Source organism: Sturnira hondurensis, unplaced genomic scaffold (genome assembly GCF_014824575.4).
Source record: "Sturnira hondurensis isolate 20B ecotype Veracruz unplaced genomic scaffold, ASM1482457v3 Scaffold0007908, whole genome shotgun sequence".
NCBI classification, from domain to species: domain Eukaryota; kingdom Metazoa; phylum Chordata; class Mammalia; order Chiroptera; family Phyllostomidae; genus Sturnira; species Sturnira hondurensis.
Window position 1 is genome coordinate 733 of NW_028080539.1, and position 10,455 is coordinate 11,187.

Consider the following 10,455-nt stretch of genomic DNA (forward strand, 5'->3'; position numbering starts at 1 on the left):
CAACAACAGCGATGCAGCATGGCTATGGAAACAGCCCTGCTGTGGAGCTGCCCAACTGGGAAGCAGCAGAGCTTTGGAAACACTGGGGTGCGGATCAGCTCTGGGACCAGAGGGCCCTGGGCCAGGCCACTCTGGCTAGTTAGCTCTGCTCAGTTCCTCTACGTTCCCAGCTTTGTGACACCCTCGTTTACCCGACTTTGCACTGGTCAGCCTCACTCAGCTCTGGGGAGACCACATCAGTGTTTCAGCTCAGCCATGCAGACAGTCTTCATTCTTCAGTGGCAAGTGCACTCACTGAGCCACACAGCGTCTAGCTCATGGGAACAGAAGCCTACAACCCCTAGTCCCTGATTGGCCCATTGTTATAAAAATGAGGGTGCCAAATCCTTGCATTGTTTTTGGCCCAAAAGTCACCACCCTGACTGGTCAGAATAGAGCTGCTATGATTGGGTGTGGGAAGCCTCGATCCTATTGTTTAGCACAGAATTCCAGGAACCCTTCCTAAAGGCTGGCTCAGATGGCAGCTACGCAGGGCAGGCAGGCAGCTTAGCCCAGAAGCAGGCAGTTCAGTAAGGAGGCCGTTTCTATAGAGGTTGCCACACACAAAGGCTGCACATTTTTCTGTGTTCACAGCCAATCCAGGAATCCAACTGTGCAATGAACATTACAGAAAGCAAGCATACAGACAACTACATTATATATATATATATATATATATATATATATAGTATATTTATAGTATACTATATGTATACAATATATATATATTTATAGTATATATATATATATATTCCTAATACCATCCATATATTGCTTTCTTTTTCTTTAAATTTAATTTCGATGGACTTAACCTAAAATTTTCCAACTGAGGCATTTAGGGAGAGGAAAAATCAGGTAAATCATAATATCACATGTTTCCCTCCTCAGGCCCAGGGCTGGAACCCTCCCGAACTCATGCAGTGATCCACCCGCAGCCTCTAACCTATCTCCTCACTGGGACAGTCAGCCCAGGTATCACCTGGGTGGTGATACCAGTGGGTTCTGGAAGCCATTTCTAAATAAGATGTGTTCTCATGTGCAATTACTCCTGTGGGCCAGAAAATGCATCTTAATATATAGTTAAAAATCCCTTCCAAATTTTGGTTGTACTTTGAAATCAAGTCATAATGAATGTTGTTTAATATTTTAGATCTGTTTATTAGTGTTCCTGGATTTTTGAATGGCTACCAGAAAGAGATTGGGCCATGGGATGTTCATCTGATTCAATTTTAAGCAGAAATTCTCAGAAACGATTTTATACCAATAGCANACGCAGGGCAGGCAGGCAGCTTAGCCCAGAAGCAGGCAGTTCAGTAAGGAGGCCGTTTCTATAGAGCTTGCCACACACAAAGGCTGCACATTTTTCTGTGTACACAGCCAATCCAGGAATCCAACTGTGCAATGAACATTACAGAAAGCAAGCATACAGACAATTACATTATATATATTCTTAACACCATCCATATAATGCTTTCTTTTTCTTTAAATTTAATTTCTATGGACTTAATGTGAAATTTTCCAACTGAGGCATTTAGGGAGAGGAAAAATCAGGTAAATCATAATATCAAATGTTTCCCTCCTCAGGCCCAGGGCTGGAACCCACGGGGACTCATGCAGCGATACACCCACAGCCGCTAACCTGTCCCCTCACTGGGACAGTCAGCCCAGGTATCACCGGTTCTGGAAGCCAGTTCTAAATAAGATGTGTTCTCATGTGTAATTACTCCTGTGGGCCAGAAAATGCATCTTAATATATAGTTAAAAATCCCTTCTAATTTTTGGTTGTACTTTAAAATCAAGTCATAATGAGTGTGGTTAAATATTTTAGATCTGTTTATTAGTGTACCTGGATTTTTGAATGGCTACCAGAAAGAGATTGGGCCATGGGACGTTCATCTGATTCAATTTTAAGCAGAAATTCTCAGAAACGATTTTATATCAATAGCAGAGGAGGTAATTTTCAAACTTTAATGTGTATAAAAATCTCCTGGAGGGCTTCTTAGAACAATTCTCAGACCAAACACAGGATTCTGTCTCTGTGAGTCTAGTCTGGGAATTGCATTTCCAGACAGCCCAACAGTAAGGCTTCCACTTGAGTGGGAAACCACATATGTATGTGGTTCCAGCATCAAGTCAATAAGAGAAAACCTGTTGTTGCCCTTTAAACAGAAGAGTCTTCCAGGGAATAGAGGGATCTGAGACTTAGTGATGGTTAATATATTTTGGGGTCCAGGTCCTCCCCAGCATCACCATAGAAAAAGGGGAGAGAGAAAACCCAGCCTTAACAGAGTCACACGGGGAGGGGAGAAGAACTCACCCTGGGAGAGGGGAGGAGACACATGGAGATGAGGCACTGGATAGAAACCAGGGCCCTGGGAGCCAATCCCCATACTGTACTGGCCGCTCCCACCCTCTCTCCATTCTGCCTCTGATGGTTCAGCCCTTCTGAGTCACGAGGAGGGTTTACATGCACTTCCCCATGCACTTCAATCACTGTGTAAACATCAATATTACTGTCCACATACATTGCACAGTAATAGTCAGCCTCAGCCTCAGGCTGGGCCCTGGTGACAGTGAGGTCAGCTTGTTCCCAGAGAGGGATCTGGGGAAGTGATCAGGGACCCCAGAGGGCCAGCTGTTTGTGGTGCACATGAGCATGCAGGAAGCCTTGCCTGGGGTCTGCTGAAACCAGCTGGGGTAGTTAATCATAGAGAGGCACCCAGAACTAAGGCACAGGTAAGTGTGACTGTCACTCTTGGAGACACAGACAGTGATGGCTCCAGGGTCACCACAGTCTGAGATTCACACCTAAAACCAACAGCAGAGAGACAGTTATTGTTAAGGGAGAGAAAGCTCACTCTGAGATGGTGCTGGTATTTTCTCCCAACCCCCAAAGTGCAGAGTCCCTCCTCTGACCTGAGCTGTGAGCCAGGAGCCCAAGCAGGAGCACAGTCCAGGACGTGGTGGGGACACTCACAGCACACAGTCTCCTCAGGCTACTGGGCTGGAGGGTGTTATTCTTGCACATTTTCATGCCTTTCCATGCCCATTAGAAGGAGGAGGTGCTTCAGGCAAATCAGCTTCCCCTCTCCGGTCCTGCCCCAGTGTCACCCTGATGTCTCCTGAGGGTCATCTTGAAAGAGGCAGTTGCTGGCACCTCACACAGACCAATGACCACACAGTGACTGAGACCCCCTGTGTGATGGGCAGCTGATGTCTTTCTCCCACTCAGCTTCCTCATGACTCTAGTGACCTCATTCCTGAGAGTCTTACCTGCAGTGGCTGAGGCTGAATGATGAGATGTATGTGTTTACCTTTTGGACCCAGTGATCCAGTTCATTCCAAATCTAACCAGGATCCTGAGAACATCTTCTTCCTTCCTCAGTGAGAACTCTCTTTCTCTTCCTTGGGAAGGCTTAGCAGTTACTTCTTTCTCCTGAGTGAGTCCTGGGACCAACACAGGCCATGTCTGGGGTATGAAAGGAGTTTCTACCTCTGACAGCATCTTGTAACCTGTCTCCACTAGCAGCCGGGGACTGGCCTTGGTGTGTGCACTCACAGGGCTGCACCACAAGCCTGGGGAGGGCAGACCCCCTGAGCCCTGGGAAGCCCTGACTGTATGGGGTCTCTTCAGTGTAGGTGTCGGTTTTGAGGGGCAAAGGTTTCATTTCTCCACGAAATTATGAGACATCTGGAAACATCAGATCTCACAAAATAAGAGAACACTTGTCTCATAATCAGAAATATAAAAAACCCAAGACTGTTGGAACAAGTTGGGGTTAACATCATAGAACATTTTAAGACCGACTTTCCCCACCAGCTGCGATGGAGCAGAAGGAATGGCCAGAGTGGACAAGGGGTTTGTGATGGAAGAAAAATGAGCAGGAAGGTGAAGTGTCTCAGGTGACAGGTCCTGGCTGGTGTGGCTCAGGTGGTTGGAACATCGTCCTGTGCTGGACAGGCTGCGGGTTCCATTCCCCATCCGGGTGGCAACGGGAGGCAACCGATCGATGTTCCTCTTCCCCATGAGTCTTCCTCTCTCTTCTTTCCTCTTTCTCAAAGCTCTGAACAATGTCCTTGGGTGAAGATAAAAACAGTTAAAATGTCTCAACTACTTGGAAATGAGGAATTACACAACTGGTATTTAGCATACTTTAAATTAAAATACGATTAGTCATTCATTTTAGGCACAAAGTCTCTTATCTTCTCTCCTTGGGGGAGGGTAGAGAAGAACCCTTCAAAAAAAATTGTTTCCTCCTCCTGGTTCCCTGGGGACAGAGATGGTGGAATCTGAGTGGAGGATGGGCCCTGGAGCCTCTGGGGGGGGGGACCTTGGGACACCACAGCTGCTGGACCCAGTGAGCACAGAGCAGAGGGCAATGGGCTCATGCCCTGGTTTCCCAGCTGACATAAACCACAGACCCTCAGTGATGAGCCCACAGCGCTCCCTGGTGTTTCAGAGTCCAGACTCACTTAGGACTGGGATGGAGAGGCGGGGGTTAGCAGAGAGAGTGAGGATTGGACTGTACTCCTGCCTGGCACCACACCCACGCCACACTGGGCAGGGGCGCCTCATCCCCCAGGCTCCTCACTGTGCTTCAGGTGTCCCATGACTCACTTTTTCCTCTCAAGAGGTGACCTGGTCAGCATGCACTCTTCCTCCTGTTCCTCCTACCATTTAGATAATTACTTGTTGGGACCATATAGGTGCCTGAGCCCTCAGAGTAATCATGTCCTCCACTCAGAGAACTGATGGACCGAGGGCATGAAGACCCCTGGGCACCCTCTGTTTCAGAATGATGGGTTCCTCTCTCTCTCCTCATACTTTACTTCCCACCATGTTGTCCCAGTACCATAAACCTCATCAATTGTTCCATAGTCACCTGTGATGGGCCCTGGGTCCATTGATGAACAGGCACAGGGCACCTTCCCAGGAAGAGACCAGAATCATTCAGGAGTGAGATCTGCTTTCTTGTTGCTTGCAGCCCTGGCAACGTCCACATGAGATGGTCACAGCACTTCCCTCCCAGGACACAGCCAGCTCCCCAACACCCCTGAGCGGTCCACCAGGGTGAACGGGCTCCTTGAAACACAAGCAATGTGCATCAAGACAGAGTTGTATCTTTGGGGATGTGCAGAAGCTTTGGAATTGCTACAAAAGTGTTCAGTATGATGACACTCATGTCCCTGGGGGCGCTTTCTGTGCCTCCCTCACTGTCCAAAATGCCTATTCGTTCACTACACATACCTCCTTCAGACTCTATTGTGGGTCAGACTCAAATGCTACCCACGTACAGAATATCAACACAGCTACTTCCCCAGTGCCTTAACCTAATCAATGGCTGTGGTGATAATGCTATTAATATGAATTATATATATTTTAATATATAATCATGTACACATTTTCTATATAGTCATATCTACTCTCACCTAGTAACTTCATAAGTGCATATTGTATTTCTGTGAAGCCTCAATGCTTCTCTCTGAATAAGTCGCAGAAAGCACCACCTCACTGCATTGCACTGGGACCACACAGAAACCAAAGGGAGCCGGTGGCCCTGTCCGTTTCTTGTCGGCTTATTGTAGCACCAATTGTCTGGAGCACGTTGATGTTCATTTGTGGCTCTGTGATTTGTTTCAGTTTACAAAAAAAGTAAGTCTGTGAATAGAAATGAAAATACAAATACTCACTGTCCTTAACCCATGGTTCACACATGTTTGTCCGTCTTGCATACAACCAGGCTAATCCAACCACATCTCAACCAGGAACATGGAGCCATCCCAGACCCATCCAAACCCCCACCCTGAACTTCCAGACAGGGTCCTAGGCCAGTATTTTTCCAAAGAAAACCATCTGGAACCTTCTCTACTGTCTTCATCTTCACTGTACTCACCTAGATCTGGCCACTGTCCTCTCCTCCAGGATGGCACAGACAGGCCCTCACCTGCCTCCCTGCCCTGCTCACTGTGTTCTCCCATCAGCTGGAAATGGAGTGAGCAGACAGCCATGTGTGCATGTCACTCCCACTGAGGGTCCTTCTGTGACTATGCTTTTCCTTCTCAGCAGAAGCCATCACAGCAGTCAGGCCCCTGCCTGTCACTCCAGCTCTCCTGCCGCTTCCTAAGGAGCCCAAAGCAACTTTCCCCTTTCATTTGCATGACCGATACCTCCCTCTTTGTGTTCTTACTTGTTATTACAACGTCATGCCCTTACCTGGTACATCCTTCTCACTCCTGTTCATTCTGAAAATCCCAGATTGGACACCAGTCCCACTGATTGGGTCTGTTTGGCCCAATGCCCCACCCACCTTCAAGCCCAAACCTACACAAGCACAATCTCATGTGGGTGCTGGTATTTCTCTCTCATAGCACATCTTTCGTGGCCAGGAAAAAGCAGATAGAGAACTATCAGGAAACAATTAGCATATTTTTGGCTTTGGTTGTAGTTCAGAGGAGATTCAAATGTCCTTCAGGTACAAATATATTTTTATCACATCCCCGGAGCATCCACATGTGTTTCCCAGATTGAAGAATTCAGACCCTCCTCTCCTTAGGACAGCCCCACAGCGCCCCCTGCAGGATCCTCGTTACAATCTCTCTAGATGTTAAGGTCCCCCTGAGGAATGAAGTACCAGATCCATGATTTGGCTTGTTTTACTCATCACTCTGGATCTCACTGGTTAGGGGCCCTGGAATAGTTGTTCACACAGGAAACTGTTCTGTCTTCTCCAGGATGCACCTGTAGGATCCCTGCAAAATCTTGAGTTGCTGGAATCTTAGATTTCACAACAATGCCAAGATATTTCAACAGAATACCTCTCTTGACCTGAGGGAGAGGTTAAAGCTTAAAACAGAAGGAGGTGGATCCTAAATGTGCACGCAGACCAGTGGCTCATAGAGGCTCAGAGTGGCCCCTGTGACGGGCTGTGGATCCACATGACAGGGGGTGTGACTCCCTGAACCCCACCCCGTCCTTCTTCTAAGATTCCCTCCTTCCTTGGGCTTTGCCTGTTGGTGCCCGAGACGGGGTCATGTTTTTTAAAGCACTGACTACCCTTCCAATGTGTATGTCACTCAGCGTGACAACCAGTGAAAAGCCACTCTGAGACTGGTGTTGGGGATTTGGTCAAGATCTGCTACACCTACTTCACCCCCATAATCTTGTGCACCCAGGGATCCCCTGAAATATTCACTGCTCCAGCTGGGAGAACTGAGGCAGGCAGGAGAGGGTTTTGTCACTGTCTTTCTAAAATTAAAATCCAAAACATGTTTCTAACTATTTGGAGCAGGAAAGAGATCAAAACTGATCTTTATCCAGTATCTCCCAGCATTACTAAGAGGGCTGGAATCCTGTGATACTGGACACAAGCTCATCACCACATGCTCCGTGTCAATTGTTACCATACATAGTGCCCCCCAGACAAGAAAGTAAAACTCAGCTGGTCCAAGCTTCCCAAACTCAGAATCCAGAGGGGCGATCATCCTCACCTGGCACCACCTGCAAATGCAAACACCCCAATGCCCTGTGAGGTCCCTCATCAGGCTCCATTGGGGACATTTAGCCCTAACAGCGGGCTCCGCTGATGCACAGCCCTTCCACACTCTCCTGAGCCTCATTCTGTAGCAGATGTGGTCACAGCCAGGGGCAGCTGGATGGATTTGGGTTCCTGCTCCTGGAGAAGCACCACGCCCCACCCCCAAGAGCCTGTGTCTGTGATAATGACGTGGGTGAGAGGTGGTGGAAGGAGATGGGACAGAGGAGAGTCAGCAGCAGCTCAGGGAGACAAAGGGCTGGGACACAAACCTGTGCCTATGGCACCTGGGGACTGGAGAGAGTGAGATCCCTGGGGGAGTCCCAGATGGCATCATGGCCAGCTCAGGTCAGGCCATACTGAGAGGGACATTTGAGCCACTACAGAGAGCTATTTTACACAAGTAGGATCTGAAGCCACACACAGAGCCACACCTGTCCTAGGGGATGGGAAGGAGAAACAGGGATGTGCCCCCAAGGGGCCATGTCCAGGAGCCCCTGAGCTGCTCACCTGTGCAGAGAGAAGGGTGAAGAGAGGAAGACTGCAGGCCAGTGCAAGACTGTCCCCAGTGTGAATTCCTGACCCACTACTGTGTGACTTAACACCCCCATACATCTCTGGTCCTCATTCGGATGTTTTATCAGATGCATCTTCTCCAGTGTCCCCAAACTCTGCATGTCTTCAACCTCACAGACATCTGGGCATGACCCTTCTCATGGTGGGATGAAGAGAAAGATCAAGATTACAGATGCTGCCTTAGTGATGGAGGAGCCCCCTTTTCTTAAATCCTCACCTGAGTGTGTTTATGGATTTGAGAGTCAGAGGAAAGGGGGTGGAGAGAATGAGAAAGACAAAGAGAGAGAGAGATTGATGTGAGAAAGAAATATTGACTCGGTTTGCCTCAGGTACAAATACTCTGGAAACCTAGTATGTCCCTTGAGCAGGAATCAAACCTGCAAGCTTTCTGGTGCACAGGATGATGTTCCCACCAACTGAGCCACCCGGAGTATCTTTTGCTTATATCCTGGTGCCCACGGAAAGGTCAAACAATCATATTTCAGTGTGGATGAGATTCTGTTGGCTCAGCCTCCTAGAGCCAGAGAAGCATGCTTCCCCTGAGCCCCAGGAGGAGAGAACAGGCCACAATGGGCAGAGGCAGATGGAACTACACTCACTCATAGAACAGTTTCCTGGGAGGTGCACCTAGGACACACCCGACCCCCTGAACCATCAGAAGCCCTCAGCCCACCCAGACCTCTGATCCAGGCCTAGACCCTGGGCCGGGCACGAGAGGGTTCAACCACCTCCTCCCTTGTCTATCAGGCCCCTGGAGGGTTATGTACCCCCAAGACCTAATTTAGGACTGTGTAGGTATGAGCAGGCTGAAAAGATATTAACAATGGAGAAACAAAATTTTTAACTACAGTGAATCAGAAAAAATCATGCATCCACGAGTCTTGGGAAAACAGTTCCCCACTGAAGAAGTGACAACGAATGGCACCCTGAGTTAGGCTTGGTCCCAGGCAGATAAGCAGTGACAGCCACAGGCAGAAAGAGCACAGGGAGGGTTTTAGTCTCACTTCCCCATGACTCTGGAGCACCGTGTAAGTTTTACTGTTTCCGTCCCATGTAGCACAGTGATAGTCGGCCTCGTCCTCAGGCTGCAGCCCAGAGATGACAAGGAGCCCTGCGTTGGCCGAGGCGTCTTTGGATCCAGAGAAGCGGCTGGGGACCCCGGAGACCTGGTGCTTCTCTGAGTCTGATTTATACTCCAGCAGATACCCGGGAGGGCTACCTGGCTTCTGCTGAAGCCATTTTATGTAGTAGCCACCAACACTGAAACCACTGCTGAGGGTGCAGGTGAGTCTGGCTGTGGCCCCAGGAGATGCCGAGAAAGAGAGTGGCTGAGTCAGCACAGGCTGGGACAGGGAACCTGCAAACATAGACATACTGGATACTTGGTCAAGAAACTGCACCATTCTACGAATTCTGAGCAAGAGAGGAGAAATACAAGAGGATGACCAGGGTCCCCGTGCCTGTCCCTACCTGTGCAGTGAGAGAGGAGCACGAGGAGGAGAGGAGTCCAGGCCATGGTGCACACAGCCCCTGAGTCCACAGTGTGACTGGGCTGCTCAGGCCTCCTTTTCTCCCCACCTCCTGCCAGGGGAGGGGCTGTCCATGCAAATGTGTATCCATCCAAGGACTGCCTAGCCCCTCCCTGAGCCCTGGTGCTGGAGCTCAGCTCACACCCCAGACAGAGGAGGGTGGAGTTTGGCTTCACCCCTTGGGAGAGCCCTGGAGGGAAGCACCTGTTGTTACCATGAAAAGTCTCTGCTCAGGGGACTCTGCCAGTCCACAGAGGACACAGCTGCTGAGTCCCTTCCAGGACTCACTGAGTTCAGACCTGAGGCCTGAGCTCTTTTGACTAAATGGTCCTCACTGAGCAGTTAAGAGGGGACCACAGGGCAGACTCACAGCACCTCCTGCTGGTCACAAGGAGCACACCTCTTCATGGCCTGAGGCCCTGAGAGCCCATCTGGTTCTGCAGCTCCGCAGAGCCGCATCCCTGTTCACACACGATGCTCAGACTCCTAGATACTGTGACTGTGACATGATGTACACAATGACTCAAGTGTCTCATCCTGAGTGTGTCCCCCACATGGGAGAATCAAAAAGTGTAAAAATGACTTAGCATTTTAATATCCCTAGAAGAGATGCTGCAAATATCCTACCCCTTCATTTGTACATGATTTAGGACATGCATTCATTGTAAGTGTCCACCCCTTGTGTATTGAAACAGTGGACTCCGAGTGATCTCCCATGAATTCAGCCTCCTCAACTAACCTATTCTTTATTGTGTGGATGTTAACAGACCCAAGAAGCC

The 10,455-nt window shown here is 49.0% G+C and overlaps 1 gene segment (V, D, J or C); it reads right to left on the reverse strand.

The window, feature by feature from the left end:
• Positions 1-8,707: 8,707 nt before the first annotated feature.
• LOC118992156 (probable non-functional immunoglobulin lambda variable 5-48) lies at positions 8,708-9,663 on the reverse strand. The segment is given in 2 exon segments: positions 8,708-9,504; positions 9,618-9,663. Coding segments are annotated over 2 exon segments (549 nt in total).
• Between the last annotated feature and the right edge of the window lie 792 nt (positions 9,664-10,455).